Source organism: Phyllobates terribilis, unplaced genomic scaffold (genome assembly GCF_046119375.1).
Source record: "Phyllobates terribilis strain yellow unplaced genomic scaffold, ASM4611937v1 Scaffold_11__3_contigs__length_659146591, whole genome shotgun sequence".
Classification (NCBI taxonomy): Eukaryota; Metazoa; Chordata; class Amphibia; order Anura; family Dendrobatidae; genus Phyllobates; species Phyllobates terribilis.
In genome coordinates, this window is record NW_027362771.1 from 318,512,042 (window position 1) to 318,534,759 (window position 22,718).

At 43.3% G+C, this 22,718-nt stretch overlaps 1 protein-coding gene across 2 annotated transcripts in view; it reads right to left on the minus strand.

Annotated features, from left to right (window-relative positions):
* SND1 (staphylococcal nuclease and tudor domain containing 1) overlaps positions 1-22,718 on the minus strand; it is a 693,764-nt gene that overhangs the window by 627,414 nt on the left and 43,632 nt on the right. For both annotated transcript variants that reach the window (XM_073652562.1, XM_073652561.1), the window contains exons 7-9: positions 20,431-20,589; positions 20,218-20,324; positions 18,096-18,186 (exon numbers count right to left, since the gene is read on the minus strand). In XM_073652562.1, coding sequence (XP_073508663.1) covers positions 18,096-18,186; positions 20,218-20,324; positions 20,431-20,589 — 357 coding nt within the window. The remainder of the gene's footprint in view (positions 1-18,095; positions 18,187-20,217; positions 20,325-20,430; positions 20,590-22,718) is intronic.

Sequence of the window (22,718 nt, forward strand, 5' to 3'; positions counted from 1 at the left end):
TATCAAGTTGGTAAAGAGGATCCTCCAGGTCAGTATAACAGCAGTGATGCCAAATTTGCATAGATTTTTTTTCTTTAAGTGATAAAAAAAAAACTCACAAGTTTGTTAAAAAAAAAATAAAAATTCATTCACTTTGCATTGCCATTATCCAGGACCTGGAATGTTTTTACTTTTTGGCTTTCATTTTTTATGTGGTCGGCTGTTTTATTGTTATCAATATAGGGTACATGCAATGCTTTCAGAACTTTTTTTTTTATAGGGAAAGGTGGTGACCGAAGGCTTTTTTTTCCCTCTTTACAGTATTTTCTTCATAGGTTAATTAATTTTAATTTTATATTTTGATAAGACTGGGCTTTTACAGACGCAGTGATACTAGATATATTTATTTTATTTATTTCTAAAAGGGAAAAAACGAGGGGAAATTTACATGTTTATATAATTTTTTTTCAAATTAATTACTATAATTTTTGTCTTAAATATTGGAGTCCCCTTTAATGGTGTTGGTTGGTTGGTACATCGCAGTATATCATGAAAATGGAAATTTCGTATGAAGCTAGGCTTCACAGGACTATCAAAATTACAGCCATGGGGGCCTTACGCAAAGTGTCTATGGTGTTCTACCTCAGCATTTAATTATTCATCACCACATTTACATCCACTGATCTAACATTTATCAGTCGACAAATCGATGATAAATGCTTTAGGCTGAGTTCACACGATGCGTTTTTCATGCGTTTCCGCGGCGTTTTTGCAGTTGCGTAAACGCCGCGGAAACACATTAAAAACGCATGGTAGAAGGGCAGCAATGTTCCCCAATGGAAATCCGCATGTGCTGTGCCCATGATGCGGATTTCAATTAATTTTGCGGAAACGCTGCTCTTTTGCCGCCATTGACTTGCATTAGACCGCATGGAATCCGCATCACTGTATATGTTGATGCGCTTTTCATGCGGTCTAATGTGCGGATGGTACCCGGGTGTGGATGAGAGGACTCTCATCCAGACACAGGTACCATTAAAAAAAAAAGAATAAAATAAAAAATATATATATTCTCACCTTCTGACGGCCCGCGCTGCGTCCTGCTGGCTTCCCGGGCACTTCGCGGTTGAATGAAGGACCTTCGCTGACGTCAGAGTCATGTGACGGGTCACGTGACGCTGACGTCGGAAGGTCCTAAAGTCTTCACTGCCGGCAGCCGGGACCGATGAAGCAGGACACCGGGGGCCATCAGAGGGTAAAGTATAGATTTATTTTTTATTTTTTGACATTCACACACTATATAAATCCATGCCGGTGGCATGGAGTTATATAGTGTAAAGTTGACAAGCACTTTCCAAGTGATGCTAAAATCGCTTGGGAAGCGCTTGTCAACCCGCATGCGGAAATGAAAGTGAAGACCGCTTCATTTCCGCATGTCCCTGGCAGGAAACCGCATGTACAATCCGCATGCGTTTTTTCCTGCCAGAGAGATGCAGAAACGCTCAGGAAAAAATCCTGAGCATTTCTGCATCGTGTGCACATACCCTTAAGCAGTTTTACCTCTTTAAACACACACACACACACATATATATATATTATATACACTGCTCAAAGAACTAAAGGGAACACTTAACAGAATATAACTCCAAGTAAATCAAACTTCTGTGAAATCAAGCTGTCCACTTAGGAAGCAACACTGATTGACAAACAATTTCACATGCTGTTGTGCAAATGGAATAGACAATAGATGGAAATTATTGGCAATTATCAAGACACATTCAATAAAGGAGTGGTTCTGCAGGTGGGGACCACAGATCACATCTCAGTACCAATGCTTTCTGTCTGATGTTTTGGTCACTTTTGAATGTTGGTTGTGCTTTCACACTCGTGGTAGCATGAGACGGACTCTACAACCCACAGAAGTTGCTCAGGTAGTGCAGCTCATCCAGGATGGCACATCAGTGCGAGCTGTGGCAAGAAGGTTTGCTGTGTCTGTCAGCGTAGTGTCCAGAGGCTGGAGGCGCTACCAGGAGACAGGCCAGTACACCAGGAGACGTGGAGGGGGCCGTAGGAGGGCAACAACCCAGCAGAGGACCGCTACCTCCGCCTTTGTGCAAGGAAGAACAGGAGAAGCACTGCCAGAGCCCTGCAAAATGACCTCCAGCAGGCCACAAATGTGCATGTGTCTGCACAAACGGTTAGAAACCAACTCCATGAGGGCCCAACGTCCACAGATGGGGGTTGTGCTCACAGCCCAACACCGTGCAGGACGCTTGGCATTTGCCACAGAACACCAGGATTGGCAAAGTCGCCACTGGAGCCCTGTGCTCTTCACAGATGAAAGCAGGTTCACACTGAGCACATGTGACAGAGTCTGGAGACGCCGTGGAGAGCAATCTGCTGCCTGCAACATCCTTCAGCATGACCGGTTTGGCAGTGGGTCAGTAATGGTGTGGGGTGGCATTTCTTTGGAAGCCCTCCATGTGCTCGCCAGAGGTAGCCTGACTGCCATTAGGTACCGAGATGAGATCCTCAGACCCCTTGTGAGACCATATACTGGTGCGGTTGGCCCTGGGTTCCTCCTAAAGCAGGACAATGCCAGACCTCATGTGGCTGGAGTGTGTCAGCAGTTCTGGCAAGATGAAGGCATTGAAGCTATGGACTGGCCTGCACGTTCCCCAGACCTGAATCCAATTGAGCACATCTGGGACATCGTGTCTCGCTCCATCCATCCACCAACGTTAAGTTGCACCACAGACTGTCCAGGAGTTGGCGGATGCTTTAGTCCAGGTCTGGGAGGAGATCCCAGAGGAGACCATCCGCAACCTCATTAGGAGCATGCCCAGGCGTTGTAGGGAGGTCATACAGGAACGTGGAGGCCACACACAATACTGAGCCTCATTTTGACTTGTTTTAAGGACATTACATCAACGTAGGATCAGCCTGTAGTGTGTTTTTCCACTTTAATTTTGGGGGTGACTCCAAATCCAGGCCTCCATTGGTTAATAAATTTGATTTCCATTGATGATTTTTGTGTGATTTTGTTGTCAGCACATTCAACTTTGTACAGAACAAAGTATTCAATGAGAATATTTCATTCATTCAGAGCTAGGATGTGTTATTTGAGTGTTACCTTTATTTTTTCCATCAATTTCAGATATCCAGTGGCATTGAGGTTTGTACCCCATATACCACACCATACCATCAAGAATACTGTAAGCCTGTGCTAGCATTTCTTCTGCGGTGTCGCTATCAGTGTGTCAAGAGTGGGAGAAGAGGGTTGCATTGACAATCCAACACAATGGGCAGCACTTTAAACACATTTTATAAGTGGTCATAAACTTGTAAAAGAAAGAAATAAAGTTACGTTAAAACCAAACACCCCATTGTTTTTCTTATGAAATTCTCAATAAGTTTGATGTGTCACATGACCCTCTTCCCATTGAAAAAAAAATAAAGTTGGATACAAAATGGCCAACTTCAAAATGGCCACCATGGTCACCACCCATCTGGAAAAGTTTTCCCCCTCCCATATACTAACGTGCCACAAACAGGAAGTTGATATCACCAACCATTCCCATTTAATTTAGGTGCATCCATGTAAATGGCCCAATATATTCATATTATATATATATTTATTTATTTATTATTTATATATATATTTATTTACATATTATTATATATATATTAGTACAGACCAAAAGTTTGGACACACCTTTTCATTTAAAGATTTTTCTGTATTTTCATGACTATGAAAATTGTACATTCACACTGAGGGCATCAAAACTATGAATTAACACATGTGGAATTATATACTTAACAAAAAAGTGTGAAACAACTGAAAATATGTCTTATATTCTAGGTTCTTCAAAGTAGCCACCTTTTGCTTTGATGACTGCTCTGCACACTCTTGGCATTCTCTTGATGAGCTTCAAGAGGTAGTGACCGGAAATGGTCTTCCAACAATCTTGAAGGAGTTCCCAGAGATGCTTAGCACTTGTTGGCCCTTTTGCCTTCACTCTGCGGTCCAGCTCACCCCAAACCATCTCGATTGGGTTCAGGTCTGGTGACTGTAGAGGCCAGGTCATCTGGCGTAGCACCCCATCACTCTCCTTCTTGGTCAAATAGCCCTTACACAGGCTGGAGTTGTGTTTGGGGTCATTGTCCTGTTGAAAAATAAATGATGGTCCAACTAAATGCAAACTGGATGGAATAGCATGCCGCTGCAAGATGCTGTGGTAGCCATGCTGGTTCAGTATGCCTTCAATTTTGAATAAATCCCCAACAGTGTCACCAGCAAAGCACCCCCACACCATCACACCTCCTCCTCCATGCTTCACGATGGGAACCAGGCATGTAGAGTCCATCCGTTCACCTTTTCTGCGTCGCACAAAGACACGATGGTTGGAACTAAAGATCTCAAATTTGGAGTCATCAGACCAAAGCACAGATTTCCACTGGTCTAATGTCCATTTCTTGTGTTCTTTAGCTCAAACAAGTCTCTTCGGCTTGTTGCCTGTCCTTAGCAGTGGTTTCCTAGCAGCTATTTTACCATGAAGGCCTGCTGCACAAAGTCTCCTCTTAACAGTTGTTGAAGAGATGTGTCTGCTGCTAGAACACTGTGTGGCATTGACTTGGTCTCTAATCTGAGCTGCTGTTAACCTGCGATTTCTGAGGCTGGTGACTCGGATAAACTTATCCTCAGAAGCAGAGGTGACTCTTGGTCTTCCTTTCCTGGGGCGGTCCTCATGTGAGCCAGTTTCTTAGTAGCGCTTGAAGGTTTTTGCAACTGCACTTGGGGACACTTTCAAAGTTTGCCCAATTTTTCGGACTGACTGACCATCATTTCTTAAAGTAATGAAGGCCACTCATTTTTCTTTACTTAGAATTTGTATTATGGCAAGAAAAAAGCAGCTAACAGTATATTCAGAAGAACTATCAGCTGTGTATCCACCTGACTTCTGCACAACACAACTGATGGTCCCAACCCCATTTATAAGACAAGAAATCCCACTATGTATATATATATGTGTAATCAATATTACATAGTGTATTACATATTTACAATTTATTACATTTTTTTGTGTTCTAAAGTTGTATTCCAATAAATATATATTATGTTCTATCTAAATATCTTGATTATTGTATCATAAAATTATTAAATGTCTGATGTTCACATTGTACTACAATAAATTTTTCACTTAAATATAAGCAATATACAGAACAGACCAAAAGTTTGGACACACCTTCTCATTTAAAGATTTTTCTGTATTTTCATGACTTTGAAAATTGTACATTCACACTGAAGGCATCAAAACTATGAGTTAACACATGTGGAAATATATACTTAACAAAAAAGTGTGAAACAACTGAAAATATGTCTTATATTCTAGGTTCTTCAAAGTAACCACCTTTTGCTTTGATGACTGCTTTGCACACTCTTGGCATTCTCTTGATGAGCTTCAAGAAGTAGTCACCGGAAATGGTTTTCACTTCACAGGTGTGCCCTGTCAGGTTTAATAAGTGGGATTTCTTGCCTTATAAATGGGGTTGGGACCATCAGTTGTGTTGTGCAGAAGTCTGGTGGATACACAGCTGATAGTCCTACTGAATAGACTGTTAGAATTTGTATTATGGCAAGAAAAAAGCAGCTAAGTAAAGAAAAACGAGTGGCCATCATTACTTTAAGAAATGAATTTGGGGTGAGCTGGACCGCAGAGTGAAGGCAAAAAGGCCAACAAGAGCTAAGCATCTCTGAGAACTCCTTCAAGATTGTTGGAAGACCATTTCCGGTGACTACCTCTTGAAGCTCATCAAGAGAATGCCAAGAGTGTGCAAAGCAGTCATCAAAGCAAAAGGTGGCTACTTTGAAGAACCTAGAATATAAGACATATTTTCAGTTGTTTCACACTTTTTTGTTAACTATATAATTCCACAAGTGTGAATGTACAATTTTCATAGTCATGAAAATACAGAAAAATCTTTAAATGAAAAGGTGTGTCCAAACTTTTGGTCTGTACTATATATATATATATATATATATATATATATATATATATATATATATATATATATATATATATATATATATATATGTGTGTGTGTATGTGTATATATATTATATACACACACATACATATATATATATGTATATATATATATATATATGTATATATATATATATATATATATATATATACACATATACACACACACACATACATATACACACACAGCTTTCATCATCTGTCAATCAGAGGCTGTGAGCTTAGCAGAGGTGCTTCTGCACAGCCTATAAATGTGTGCACATCTAGTGGCCCATTACATCTGGTTTGTGCTGTATTGTATACATTAAAGTACTTTATAAAATAAAAAAATAAAAATAAAAAGTTTATCTAAAGTAGTAGTCTGCATACAGAACTGACGGGTGCACAGATCTCAGGCATGTGAAAAGTTTGGTTAAACTATCAGGCTAAGTGCCCACGATGCAGACATGCTGCATATTTTTTCCGCTTCTCCCTGGCAGGAAAAACGCATGCGGATTTTACATGCAGATTTTACATGCGTTTTTTCCCGCCAGATAGAAGCGTTTGTCAAGCGTTTTTGCATGCATTTCCGCATGCGAGTTATCAAGCGCTTTCCATGCGATTTTAGCATCACTTGGAAAAGTGCTTGACAACTTGTTCACACTATATAAATCCATGCAACCGGCATGGATTTATAGTAGTGTGACCAAGTTAGTTAAAAAAAAAAAGAATAAGAATGGTAAAAAATAAAAAAAAGATTACACTCACCTCTCGATGTCCTCCCGGTGTTTTCTCTGCTGCGTCCGTTGTCTTGGGCGGCTCGCGGTGGTGTGAAGGACCTGCGGTGACGTCATTGAGTCATGTGACCTGTCACATGACTCAATGACATCATGGCAGGTCCTTAACAACAACGCGACCCATATAGCAGACCAGACGGAGGGGAGAAAACACCGGGAGGACATTGGAAGGCAAGTATAATCTTTATTTTTTTATTTTAAATTCTTTTTTTTACAGTTTCTATGGTACCCAGGTCTGGCTGAGAGTCTCCTCTCCTCCAGACCTGGGTACCATCCGCACACTGAACCGTGTGATATCCGCATGTGCAGATGCAGTGATGCGGATGTCACGCGGTCCAATGCAAGTCAATGGCGGCGATTACGCTGCGTGTCCACAAAATTAATGGACATGCTGCGTATTTTTCCGCAATGATAATCTGCAGCGGAAATTTCCGCAGCATGTGCATAGCACATGCGGATTATCATTGGGGACTATGGGGCACGTATTACCAAGCGTTTTTTAAGCGTTTTCACTGTGGAAATTCCACAGCAAAAACGCTTGAAAAACGCATAGTGGGCACGCAGCTTCAGTGTATTTGTTGGTCGTGCTGCGATCTTGAATCCAGCATATTCTCCAGCTACAGATTTTCCCGGGCAGAGGGAACCAGAAGCCCCATGACTACTGCGTTCGTAGTACTCTGCAACTAATAACCATATTGGCAGAACTACAACATATTTTCACATTCATGACACAAGGGCAAAAGCAGCACACAGTAATGACTGGCAGAGAGCAGAATGTCATCACACACAGACACTCTTGGGCAGTTTTCACACGTCCATATATTTCCGGTACCGGAAAAAACAGTACTGGAGATATCCATGTCCCGTGTGTCCATGTGTGTCACACATGTGGCAACCGTGTACCGCATCAGAAACACACGTACCGATGCCTGGGAATCAGTGTACAGTTAACGCTGTTCCCAAGCATCGGGTGCTGAACGCTGCCGTCATCATTGTTCCTTACTCACGCTACGGACAGCACGAGCAAGAGACAAGTGTCCCTGTGTAAAAATAAGAGTAAAATAATAAAATCCTTATACTTACCTGTCCTAAGTGTCCCCCGCTGTAATCCTCTGACCACTGAGCCGGGAAGAATGAGCCGCTCCAGGGACCCATAGATGCAATACAGTGATTAGGGAAATACTTTGCATGCTCACCTAGCCTGAATCTGGACTACAGACGGACATCGCAAATGATAACACAGCACTCACAAGGGTAGGATGAGGGGGCTTCTACTGATGAACACTACATGCCATAACTTTCTAAGGTACCTGATGTTTTTGGTGTTTTCTTTTTTTTGTTTTTTTTTTAATTGTTCTTCAGTATAAAAACTGATAATGTTGAAAATATTTCTTCTATGCAGCATGAAAACCCTGACCAAAAACGTCTGACCTCTGGAAACAAATAAAAGACAAGGAATTATTTTTAGAACAGGAGAAGCTAGGTAAATGGAGATCATATTATGGGAGTTAATAGACAAGCTCGCAAAGAGATTGCACACAACATTACCTGCCTTATAATGGGCTTTGTAATAGTGTGATGATACAAGCTGCATCATTACTGGAAATCAGATAAAACGGTAACAAGAATTACTCTTATAAAGAGCCGAGGACCATAAAACACACAGTCCAATGTTAAGAGCAAAAGTAATGTTAGGGAGGGAAGGGAAAAGTCACTAGTCTTTTTTAAACAAGCGATTTAACAAAGCCTTATTTTTAGGCATGAATAAACTGAGAGGCAAGAACATGGACTCAGAATGTGACTCTGGTTATACACAAGTAATAGAAATTAATGACTATCGAGGAGAAAATGATCATAGATAGAGTTACAGCAAGTCATACAAAAAAGGCATTTAAGATGCTGTACAACGCCAAGATTTGTAAGAGATGCAAGGAGAGCAGTTTAAGAGAGGGTGTTAAAGCATATGAAACGTGTAGAGGGAATTCAGTGCGATAGCTAGATTAAAGTACTATCAAGAAGGTGTATAGTATAGTGGCAGTGAACACTTATTTGCAGACTGCTGGATTCAGAAAGGCAATCCTCCATTGTATGTTCCTTGACTTGAATAGAAGCCCATTAATACACATTGCTCCAGAAGAGAGATTCAGCGATATACTGGGTTAATGCTTTCGCTCCTATTGTTACTTCTGCCTGCTTGTTTGTGGATCGTACAATCAAATGCTATGGTGTACAATGTATATATGGAGGAGCGCACAAAAAAAGTGTTTCCATGACCAGGGCACATTCTGTTAAATACATTTGTAAAGGTTTGCTAGGAAATAAAAGATATCTGGATGTGTTGCAATGTATTATTTTCACCATATATTCGAGTCAGACACTCCATTAAGTGGATAGAAAGACTATTGAGAAGTTAAGAGTCAGTTAAAAGGCCGGCAATTATGCTATAACATATGATGAAAGATCTCTCCTACGATAAGAGGTTGGAAAAGTTGGGGTTGTTTAGCTTATAAATGAGTTCGCCTTTGAAGATTCTTTATTACCATGTATAAATATATATGTGGTAAATACAAAGGACTGGCACATTACTTATTCCTTCCAAATACCTTACAAAAGATACAGGGGACATTCATTATGTGTGGAGATTCCGGAAGCTAAATGGGAAAGGGTTCTTTACAGATAAAGCAGTCAGACTCTGGAATTCCCTACTGGAAAATGGCAGTGGCGTAACTTAAAGCGCATGGGCCCCAATGCAAAAGCTCCAACAAGGCCCCAAATTATTGCAAATCTTTAATAGTATTGGTCTTTTCATATAGGCGAAAGGGACTTTTTGGGCCCCTTAGGCTCCGGGCCCAGGTGCGTTTACAACCCTTTACCTATTGTAGTTACGCCTCTGTGGAAGAGCCAGTGTAATGGCAGATACTATATCAGCATTTAAAAAAGGCCTAGATGCTTTTCTAATAAGCTCCCACATAGAGGGTTATAAATAATTTGGTGGAGAAAGATCCATCAAGTTCTACCTCTTTTATCAATTTATATACCGTATATACTTGTGTATAAGCCGACCCGAATATAAGCAGAGGCACCTAATTTTACCACAAAAAAACTGGGAAAAAGTATTGACTCGAGTATAAGCCTAGGGTGGGAAATGCAGCAGCTACTGGTAAATTTCCCCATCCTGGTAAGTATTGCCCACTCATCCCCAATCCTGGTATATGCATGGCCCCATCATCCCCAATCCTGGTATGTATGGCTTCCCTCAACCCAATCCTGGTATGCATGACCTCATCATCCCCAATCCTGGTATATGCATGGCACTCCTCATCCCCAATCCTGGTATATGCATGGCACTCCTCATCCCCAATCCTGGTATATGCATGGCACCCCTCATCCCCAATCCTGGTATATGCATGGCACCCCTCATCCCCAATCCTGGTATATGCATGGCACTCCTCATCCCCAATCCTGGTATATGCATGGCACTCCTCATCCCCAATCCTGGTATATGCATGGCCCACTCAACCCCAATCCTGGTATATGCATGGCCCACTCAACCCCAATCCTGGTATATGCATGGCCCACTCAACCCCAATCCTGGTATATGCATGGCCCACTCAACCCCAATCCTGGTATATGCATGGCCCACTCAACCCCAATCCTGGTATATGCATGGCCCACTCAACCCCAATCCTGGTATATGCATGGCCCACTCATCCCCAATCCTGGTATATGCATGGCCCACTCATCCCCAATCCTGGTATATGCATGGCCCACTCATCCCCAATCCTGGTATATGCATGGCCCACTCATCCCCAATCCTGGTATATGCATGGCCCACTCATCCCCAATCCTGGTATATGCATGGCCCACTCATCCCCAATCCTGGTATATGCATGGCCCACTCATCCCCAATCCTGGTATATGCATGGCCCACTCATCCCCAATCCTGGTATATGCATGACCTCATCATCCCCAATCCTGGTATATGCATGACCTCATCATCCCCAATCCTGGTATATGCATGGCACTCCTCATCCCCAATCCTGGTATATGCATGGCACTCCTCATCCCCAATCCTGGTATATGCATGGCACCCCTCATCCCCAATCCTGGTATATGCATGGCACCCCTCATCCCCAATCCTGGTATATGCATGGCACTCCTCATCCCCAATCCTGGTATATGCATGGCACTCCTCATCCCCAATCCTGGTATATGCATGGCCCACTCAACCCCAATCCTGGTATATGCATGGCCCACTCAACCCCAATCCTGGTATATGCATGGCCCACTCAACCCCAATCCTGGTATATGCATGGCCCACTCAACCCCAATCCTGGTATATGCATGGCCCACTCAACCCCAATCCTGGTATATGCATGGCCCACTCAACCCCAATCCTGGTATATGCATGGCCCACTCATCCCCAATCCTGGTATATGCATGGCCCACTCATCCCCAATCCTGGTATATGCATGGCCCACTCATCCCCAATCCTGGTATATGCATGGCCCACTCATCCCCAATCCTGGTATATGCATGGCCCACTCATCCCCAATCCTGGTATATGCATGGCCCACTCATCCCCAATCCTGGTATATGCATGGCCCACTCATCCCCAATCCTGGTATATGCATGGCCCACTCATCCCCAATCCTGGTATATGCATGGCCCACTCATCCCCAATCCTGGTATATGCATGGCCCACTCATCCCCAATCCTGGTATATGCATGGCCCACTCATCCCCAATCCTGGTATATGCATGGCCCACTCATCCCCAATCCTGGTATATGCATGGCCCACTCATCCCCAATCCTGGTATATGCATGGCCCACTCATCCCCAATCCTGGTATATGCATGGCCCACTCATCCCCAATCCTGGTATATGCATGGCCCACTCATCCCCAATCCTGGTATATGCATGGCCCACTCATCCCCAATCCTGGTATATGCATGGCCCACTCATCCCCAATCCTGGTATATGCATGGCCCACTCATCCCCAATCCTGGTATATGCATGGCCCACTCATCCCCAATCCTGGTATATGCATGGCCCACTCATCCCCAATCCTGGTATATGCATGGCCCACTCATCCCCAATCCTGATATATGCATGGCCCACTCATCCCCAATCCTGGTATATGCATGGCCCACTCATCCCCAATCCTGGCATATGCATGGCCCACTCATCCCCAATCCTGGCATATGCATGGCCCACTCATCCCCAATCCTGGTATGCATGGCCCACTCATCCCCAATCCTGGTATGCATGGCCCACTCATCCCCAATCCTGGTATGCATGGCCCACTCATCCCCAATCCTGGTATATGCATGGCCCACTCATCCCCAATCCTGGTATATGCATGGCCCACTCATCCCCAATCCTGGTATATGCATGGCCCACTCATCCCCAATCCTGGTATGCATGGCCCACTCATCCCCAATCCTGGTATATGCATGGCCCACTCATCCCCAATCTTGGTATATGAATGGCACCCCTCATCCCCAATCCTGGTATGCATGGCATCCTTCATCCCTAATCCTGGTATGCATGACCCCCTCATCCCCAATCCTAATATGCATGGCCTCCTCATCCCCAATCCTGGTATGCATGGCCCCCTTATCCCAATCCTAGTATGTATTGCCCCCCCATCACTGCAAAAATATAAACACTCATACTCACCTTCCTCCCCTCTGCTCCAGCGCTGCTCCTGTTCTGCCAGCAGCAGCTTGCCTCCGCATCTGAGCAGTGCATGAAGTCACTGCCATGTGCCCTCAGACGCCGAAGTGAGCTGCAGGGATATTCACTCCTCTCCACGCAGGGACTATGTGCATGGAGAAGAGTGAATATCCCAGTTCTTTAATGGCGTTCGCACAGTGTCAGCAGCGCCAGAGCTCCCGCTGCGGCTCAGCTATCTTATATGCCCGCTACTAAAGAGAATGCATATTCACCCTTCTCCAAGCCCATGGGCGTAGAGAAGAGTGAATATGCATTCTCTTTAGTAGAGGGCACAGAGGATCACTGAGCAGCAGCGGTAGCTGTGGCAGCTGCTGACACTGTGCGCACGCTATTAAAGAAATGAATATTCACCACTCTCCACTCCCATGGGCGTGGAGAAGGGTGAATATTCATTTCCCTTTAGCAGCGGGCACAGTAGTAGCAGCAGCAGTCTATTCATTTTCTGCGGTTAGCAGCACATATACTAGATGTGCTGTCACCATCAGATCCTAGTTGTGGTCTGCACTCCGTTTCTTAGAGGTGCACACAGAGTGCCAGCTCCCCATATAGTTTCAGTTGGGCCGTGTTAACTTAATTGCCTATATACAAGTTGATTAGCATTCCTCATTTTATGGGCAGAAAATCAGCCAGTGTTACTGGAGCATGAAGCAACTTTAGGACACAGTACTTTGCATCAGTACTTGTAAAGCAAAGTTTAGAGAATAAAAAAAAGGTAATGATAAGACCTGTATCTCTTCCATGTCTTGGACATGCTCCTGCCTTTGTCTTAGCACTACTGATGTAAATCACTGACCAAACTACTGCCAAGTGAAATCATTGCTGTCAGATTACTATTATGCAAATTGTATTCCATGTTGTGACTGGGTATATAGTTTTCTTACTTGTAGTGCAGATTTGAACAGAAAATCCGCAAGACATAAGCCAACATATTTGCTCCCGAACCAAAGAACTGGGTCACTCAGACTCCATGTGAGATAAAACATTATTCAGAAAAAAACACATTTAAAAGCAGTCTGTTAGTGCTCATTTTAATCTAGACTTAAAGGGGTATTCCCATCTCCAAGATCCTATCCCAATATGTAGTAGGTGTAATAATAATAATAATATTAGCAAATATGTCCATGGTTATCCATGGTTACGTCCATTGATAAAGTCACAGTTAGTTAGCTAGCTGCTAGTGGTCGTAACCATGGATACCTAAGGTCCTGCGATGCCTGCACATGAGGAAAGCGAGATAGGGAACCAGAAAAACTATACTACATTTCTAATTGGACATATTTGCTAATATTATTATTATTATTACACCGACTACATACTGGGATAGGATCTTGGAGATGGGAATACCCCTTTAAGCTTGAAGCCTCAGGTGAAAGATGGTTTGGCCGATGGCAGCCATCTTGCACAACTCTCCCAAAATCAGAAGCGCTTGATATCTCTGGTGGCGGCTTATCTGGAGAACAAAAGGATCGTCAGTCCAAGATCAGACACATAGGATCCTTTTCTCTCCAGACAATCGTCTTTCGGTGGCACACATACTCCGGAGACTCGGCCAAATCAGCAGTAATCGCCAGGATCAGCAGACGTTTGTCCAATATGTCGTGATGAAACAGGGTGCGTTACACATAATAGCAAAGGTCCTAGAGCAGGATATGATCATGCGATGCATTCAATAACACGATTATCTCTGTGGGGCTGCTATACAGAGACATTAAAATAAATAAAACCCTCAACACAGAGCACAAAAGAAACTGAAAGTGCACAAGACTTGGTGTTACTCCCCTCTTAGGTCATGCAGAAAGTGTATTTCTACAGCCACTATCACTAGCATTGATGAAGTGCACAAAGCTTAGCAAACAAGCTACTACTGTGTGCAGATTGCTCGTGCTTGCTCCACAGAATTAGTCCTATTGGGATTCTTTCTAAAGCCTGTGTTAGCAGCCAATTACTTTAACCACGCTGCTGCAAGGTGAAGCAAAAACTGCCTTTAGCAATATCGGAGATGACTAATGCTCTGCCCACAGTGTACGGTAAGCATTTCTAAGTAATCCCCATCCTCCATTTACCACCCCACACTGCACCGTTTACTTTTCAAGGAAGCTAGATGGACACTTCCTGTGAATTTCAATTGAGAATTTAACTTTATTAGAAATGAACACGCATCTTTATGGAGGAGCCGAAGCTGAAATGCCAAAGTGCTGGTGGACACTGCCATCTACTGGATTCCAATCAGATTGCACATTTCTCAGACAGTCTGCAGATTTAGAATTTATCTCCTCTCAGACTGTCCTGCAACAGCTTCGCTAGCGACTCAAATGCCATCTGGGAGGAACATGTTCACATATAGCAGATTTACTGTGGATTTTTAGGCAGCAAAATTCATATGTGTTATATGCGGATTTTATGGCAAGTCACAAATATCACCTTTGCATTGTACGAGTTCCATGCATTGAAAGGATACATTGCAGCTTTAAAATCCACATCACACCATCTGTGTGAAGAGATTTGTTGGATTCTCACCATTTTAGTCCGTATGAAATGAAGCATGGAAAATCTGATGGCAATATGCAATGTGTGAACAAACCCTTGGGCTAGAGTCTGCATGGTAGGGCCTAAGGGTTTGTTCACATGAACTTTTTTGCACAAAAACTCTCCAATGAAAAAGCTCATAGGCTTCATCAAAACTGGCGAAGCGGGGATACGCCGGTGTCTGAGCCGGGACCGGAGGATATGTATGAGTTATACATACTCCCGGCCAGTGGGCGCAGCCTCGCTGTTCATACACTTGTATGGAAAGGCCACACCCTGTAGTGGGCCACACCCACTGGAAGTCATTGTCTCTAGAGGGGGAGCAGCCTCGCTTAATACAAGTGTATGGAGCCAGGCCACGCCTGCCAGCCACGAGTAGGTATAACTCATACATACCCCCTGGTCCCAGCTCAGACACCGGCGAATCCCCGCAGCGCAGAGTGTGTGCGCTGGGAAGATTCAGAAGTCTGCAGTCACAGACAATTTGGACCAGATAACCCCTATATAAACAAATCTCATCTACAAACTGAGGAAAATGTCTTTACGGAAAATCTGCAGTAAATCAATTCTATGTGGATTTCACCCTTTGCAATACAAAAGGTGAAAGCAGAGGTAAATCCACATTAAACATGTGAATGTGCTGCTGTAAGAAAGCTGAAGCACATCTACTATATGCGAACATAACCTCAATGCTGAAAGGTACAGTCCTCAGCATAAATACTATTATTCTATGGGACAGCATACTACTAAATGCTCCTACAAAATGTGGGCAATTGATTACAAACAAAATTTGCTTGTTTTTTGCACACCCAAAAAGTAATTTTCCTAACAAATTCATTCAAGACCATGTTGCAAAAATGAGTACACCTCAATGAGAATCTTGCAAACCTAAAGTTTAGGCTACAAAATTCTAATTAACATGAATTCAACCACAGGTAAGTCTAATTATTCATTAAATAAGTGTCCAGGACAGTTGACTATAAAAGGATGTTACTTAACAAAGAGAACTCATTCCCATTTCATGCTGTCAGCACTGGCACCACATAGAAGAGAAATGTCACACAACACGAGAAAGAAAACACTTTCTTTACAGAAGGAAAGTGAAGGCTACAAGAAGATCAGCAAAGCTTTACTTATTAATCACAATAATGTAGCAAAAGTGATACAAAAATGTAACAAACATGGAACTGCAACCACCTCACAGAGAAATCCAGGTCCACCACAGAATTGAACATCTAAGCAGGAGCGTTTTCTGATGAAAGGGGTTAAAGAAAATTGACATGCACGTTCACTGCAATGAGCTAAAGAAGTAGAAAGCCAAACTAGAGTGAGTGTCTCACATGCCACTATACAGCATACACTGAAGAGGACTGGCATGCATGGGTGTCGTCCGTGAAGGAAGCCTCTCCTAAAGCCCATGCACAAAAAAGCCCACCTACAATTTGCCAGGGCCCATGATGAAAAATATGAGGACTACTGGGACTCTATACTCTGGAGTGATGAGACCAAGAGAAATGTTTTTGGAATTGATGACTTCAAACCTGTATGGTGTTTCATAGGTGAGGGGTACAAAAAAATGCATGGTGCCTACAATGAAACATGGTGGCGGCAGTGTCCTTATGTGGGGCTGCATGAGTGCTGCTGGTGTTGATGTACTGCTCTTTAGTGAATAATAAGATGCTACTCTCACTCAGGGTCCTTGGTAGGCGTGCACTTTTCCAACATGACAATGATCCAAAACAAAAATCTAAGATCACAGTTGCATTTATAAAGAAGAACATGATGAAAGTCTTTCAATGGCCAAGTATGTCTCCTGTTCTGAACCCAATCAACACTATTAGGGAATTCTAAAGAGACAAGCTGAGCATCACCCATCCAGCTGTTAAAAGAGGTCATTCTTGAAGAATGGAAAAAGATAAATGTTGCAGTATGTCGTCAAGTTGTTCATTCCATGCATTGAAGACTTACTACAGTCCTTAAAAATCATGGAGGTCGTACTAAGTACTAGAAGTAGTTGTTTTTGATGTGGGGTGCAATAATTTTTGAATCAACCAATTTGAAGGCTTTGTAATGAAAATCATATTATTAAACTTACTTTCACGTTATGGGTTAATAAAATGTTATATGAAAGTCAGTCGTGGCACAATTTTGAAAGTTATTCTTCTGTTCAGTGAGATATTGATTAGAATCTTTTCAAAGGGGGTGTACTCACTTATGCTGAGCACTACATATCTAACTTTTCTCATCAGAAAAACATTCAGGTTATGTGCAAAATGTCTCATGTGCAAGCAGGTGTCACCATTGAGCGCTGTTATGAGGCTCAAATCATGTGTACAAGATGAAATAATAAGGTTTTCGTTCTATGGGGTTCATATCAAGAAAAAAAACAAAAAACACAGGCACAAACAAGCCTGGAGTTAAATAGAATATGGTTCCCACCATTTCCCAGACCAATAAAAATAATGACTTGGTTAAAAGGAAAAAAAAAACACAATATCCATCATATCATGACAAAAATATTTAATCAAGACTACCATGAAGAGCACCCAGTTAGTATATGCATGTAATTAAGGACTCCCTTTCATGAAGCATCTCAGAGTTTCATAACTGGTTTATGAACCTCTACAAATGGAACTAGAAGGGGTTCCAGGCTTAGAAAAATATGGCTGCTTGTATTTAAAAAACGGGGCCCCAATTGTCTACAGGTTGTTCATGGTATTGAAACTCTGGTTCATTCACTACTCATATACCAGACACAACCCAAGGACAGCTTTGGCACAGTTTTAAAACATAATCAGCCATGTTTTTTCTAATGCTGGACAATTCCATAAATAGATCAGGTTTTAGGTTTTCGAAGGTGTTCCGACTCTACTAAAAATTTCACAAACAGCTCCAAATTGGTTACGCTACTTGCCATTACTGGTGTCACACACTATATCATCTCGTCATGACAGAACCACTGGTTAAAGCCCCTTAGTAGGTGTAGTACATTAGTGGAAAAAAAAAGAAGCGCGGCAGTTTACATTACCTTGGCCACAAATTGTCTGTCTTTCTGATCCAAATTTGCAGTGGGGGCCACGTAGTCTCTCCAGATCCTCACTTTGCGCTCCTTAGCAAAACTAAGATAAAAGTGAAATATACTTAGATCTCACAGGTCCTCTCTCCTCTGAATACAGACAGCTTAGGCATTTCAAAAATAACACTACGGCATAATCATGCCAAAATAACACACACATTTCAGACTTTTTTTTTTCTCAATAGCGTAATTTTTTTAACATTTTATTCTGACTCCTCTGAACCTGCAGCATGAAGAAAAGCTTAAAGGAACCAGTCACCAGAATTTTGCTGCAGAAAGTGACAGCATGATCTTAGAGAGGAAAAGAAAACAAAACAACTTGAATTTAGTATGCACAATAACTACAAAGCTCACCAAGAGTCATGGCAGCAATGCTGAAGTTGGGCAGAATTAGGGTGCCATGTCTCTAAGTAGGCCCAATCTGCCTTGAAGAACAGAGTGAGTCCATTAAGACAGAATGGGTATGACCAGAAGAGGGCAAGGTTAAGGGGGGGCTGTCAATTTTGTTTTAGGGCGGTTTCACATGTCCGTATATTTACGGTAACGGAAAAACCGGTAACGGAGATATTCGTGTCCCATGTGTCACACATGTGGCAACCGTGTGCCGCGTCAGGAGCACACATACCAGTGTTTGGGAATCAGTGTACAGTTAGCGCTGTTCCCAAGCGCCGGGGCTGAACACTGCCCTCATTATTGTTCCTTGCTCGCGCTGTGATCAGCACGAGCAAGAGACAATGTTGGGAGTAGTAGTGTAAAAGTAAGAATGAAATAATAAAATCCTTATACTCATACTCCAGCGAGGGGGGTCCAGAGCTGCGCTGAACTTAGGAGCGGTGTCCTGTCACTCAGTGAGCTCCGCTCAGTGCAGGGCCGCTGGAGCGGTCATTTCTCCCCGGCTTTTCTGCGTCAGCGGTCAGAGGATTACAGCGGGGGACATCTCCTAACAGGTGAGTATATGGATTTTATTATTTTATTCTTATTTTTACACAGGGACACTGCGGGAGCAGACACTACTACTCCCAACATGATCACAGCGTGAGCAAGGAACAATGATGAGGGCAGTGTTCAGCACTCGGCGCTTGGGAACAGCGCTAACTGTACCGCTGATTCCCAGGCACCGGTACGTGTCACACTGATGACACAAGGATGTCATCTGTGTGTGTTCGGTGTGAGACATTTTGCGGACCGTACATCCGTAAAAAAAACGGACATGGAAACAAACTGACATGTGCACAGACCCATTCCTTTGAAAGCGTCTACGTGTGTCAGTGTCTCCAGTACGTGTGGAAACTGTCGCCACACGTACAGGAGATACTGAAGTGTGAAAGAGGTCTTATTTGTATGTTTAAAAATTAATTAAAAAAATGACAAAGTGGGCGTTCTAAGAGTCAGGAAGAAGGATTAACGGACTAATAAGCGTACAAAGATAGTAGATTGGCGGCTATTGTTAGGCCCCCAGCTAGTTTGGCAATCCATTAGTAGTCTACGATTGTATGACAAGAAAACAAATAGACTGAAAGTTCCATCTGATCCCAACTGTCGCAGTAGGGGGTCTGGCTGTTAGTCACCATCAGGCTCTAATAGCAATCAAAGGGTACACATTCTATGTCCCCGCTATCAACAGGACATATTATTACGACGTCAGTTGAGGTAAATGACACAATTGTGACAACAGTACAAAATGAAAGGCCCCCATACCCATGGGTGGCTGTTGGCTGAAAGAAGCTTTGACCGATCATTCAGCTGACACTCCCATACAAGGGAGTACTCCTACTGCTGAGCGCTCCTGTGTTCTCTATGAGAAAGCCACCAGATGACATGTTAGCCAGTGGCTAATCTCTGGGAGAACAATGCGATCGGCAGTCCAAAATAACATATGTCCCATTGACATTTCCCCCCGACCTTCAGTTGGCCAGTGCCCAATATTCATTAGATTTAGAGCCATACACATCAATATTGGCGGGTTCAGCTGACATTAGTCTAATGTGTATGGGACATTAAGGGTTTACCCATATAACCCATCAAATTGATCAAGTAAGTGGTACAATATCATCGAATACTCCTACAGACTTACCGCTCTGATGAACGGAGCTTCTCAGCACCTTGGGTATACACCGCTATAGACCAATCTACACAACGAGCGAAACCTTCCTTCAGGAGCAATTCTGTAATATTTCCATTCTGCAGACGAGGGGAAAAGGTTTCATACCACGTTTAAACCAAGTGCAACTTAATAGTCTATCAATGAGATATATTATATAACAGACATCTTAAAAAATTGACATACGGGATGAAGAATGGTGCCCAATGTATTTTGGTTGTGGCTGCTCTCTAGAACAATTTGTACATCTCTTTGCAGTAGACGTGACTCTGTAAAAAACTTTGCTTCTGCAGCAAAGGGTTCTGGAACTTCTTTGCCTTCTGCATTTCTCTTGAAAGTTGGACACTATAAAATACATGGTATAAATATTTTAGATTTAGCATAGAAATACTGCACATCCTTGAATTATGAAATTCAAACATAGGAAAGAACCCAACATACCCTCAGAATGTGCTGGCACTGTTAAAAAGTATTTGTTTATGCTGGACAACCCCTTTTAAAGGGACTGTCAGCACAGGATGACTGTTCAAACTAAGTCCCGCCACGTGGTGCTCCAGGGCGGGGCCGATCATTTATATACACCTTCTGAACTGCTTGTTTTCCCTCAATCTCAAGCCCCTCCCCATCTTTGATTGACAGCTCTGGCTTCATAGGGCAGAGAAGGGCGGAAATAGATGGAAGCAGAGGGAAAGGTGTACATGACTGGCCCCACCCTGAAGCACCGAGCGCCTGTACTTTGTTTGAGCTGTAGTTCTGTGAGGACAGAGTCCCTTTCAGGCTTAGTGAATTGCTGGCCATGCACAGCTTTGTAGACATTTGTGGAGGCTTCCTGTGTATGCACAGCAATCTCTTCTACAGGTCTCCACAAAAAGGAGTCAGTTGAGGTCTGGGTCCCAGTTATTGCAAGGCTGCTGTGCATGAACACAAGGTCATCAGGCTGTCAACGTAGCTAGTTTAGAGAGGGTATGTGTCAAAGCTGTATGGCAAGGATAGAAGTCAGCATGATACAGATGTATGTATACAATTTTGTTTCAAGCATGCGATGCTCATTCAAACTCACCTGTGGCAAGTAACAGGTGTGGGCAATATGAAAATCACACTTGAAACCACTTGAAACAGTGCCTTGACTGTGTGCAAGGCATAATGAAATCTGAAGATTACCAAAGAATTTTGCGTGGCAATGTAGTGCCCGGGGTCAGAAGGCTGGGTTTGCATCCTTGGACATGGGTCTTCCAGCAGGACAATGACCCCAAAACATACTTCAAAGAAGCACTTAGAAATGAATGGAAGCAAAGCGCTGGAGAGTTTTGAAATGGCCAAGAATGTGTCCGGATCTACATCCCATTGAACAACTGTGGAGAGCGCTTAAAATAGCTGTGGGGAAAAGGTAGCCTTCAAATATGAGAGACCTGGAGCAGTTTGCAAAAGAAGAGTGGTCCAAAATTACAGTTGAGAGGTGTAAGAAGCTTGTTCATGGTTATAAGAAGTTAATTGCAGTTATTTATCCCAAAGGGTGTGCAACCAAATACAAAGTTGAGGATGCCTACAATTTTGTCTGGACCATTTTAGGTGTTCTGTGTGAAATTATCCCCAATTTGCCTTTTTTTCTCTGTCTTTTGTGTTGTTCCAATACACACTAAGGAAATAAATATGGGTATAATAAAACATGTGTAATTGTAATAATTTTCTGGAACAATTTCAAGGGAGCCAAAACATTCAGCCACGAATGTAACTTCTGACTTTCGGCCAGTCTGAAGCTAGGGTCACAAGATTGTGCCGTGGGACAGAAAGTGGAGCCCGAAAAACGGTGAAGATACCAGAGGGTGAGTATATGACCAGGGGCAAGGGACTTACACTTAAAGCATCACTCCAGCGCGAAAAAAAAAATAATGCTGACCTAGCTCTTCCACTAGGAGCTCCTGACCTAGCTCTTCCACTAGGAGCTCCTGACCTAGCTCTTCCACTAGGAGCTCCTGACCTAGCTCTTCCACTAGGAGCTCCTGACCTAGCTCTTCCACTAGGAGCTCCTGACCTAGCTCTTCCACTAGGAGCTCCTGACCTAGCTCTTCCACTAGGAGCTCCTGACCTAGCTCTTCCACTAGGAGCTCCTGACCTAGCTCTTCCACTAGGAGCACCTGACCTAGCTCTTCCACTAGGAGCTCCTGACCTAGCTCTTCCACCAGGAGCTCCTGACCTAGCTCTTCCACCAGGAGCTCCTGACCTAGCTCTTCCACCAGGAGCTCCTGACCTAGCTCTTCCACCAGGAGCTCCTGACCTAGCTCTTCCACCAGGAGCTCCTGACCTAGCTCTTCCACCAGGAGCTCCTGACCTAGCTCTTCCACCAGGAGCTCCTGACCTAGCTCTTCCACCAGGAGCTCCTGACCTAGCTCTTCCACCAGGAGCTCCTGACCTAGCTCTTCCACCAGGAGCTCCTGACCTAGCTCTTCCACCAGGAGCTCCTGACCTAGCTCTTC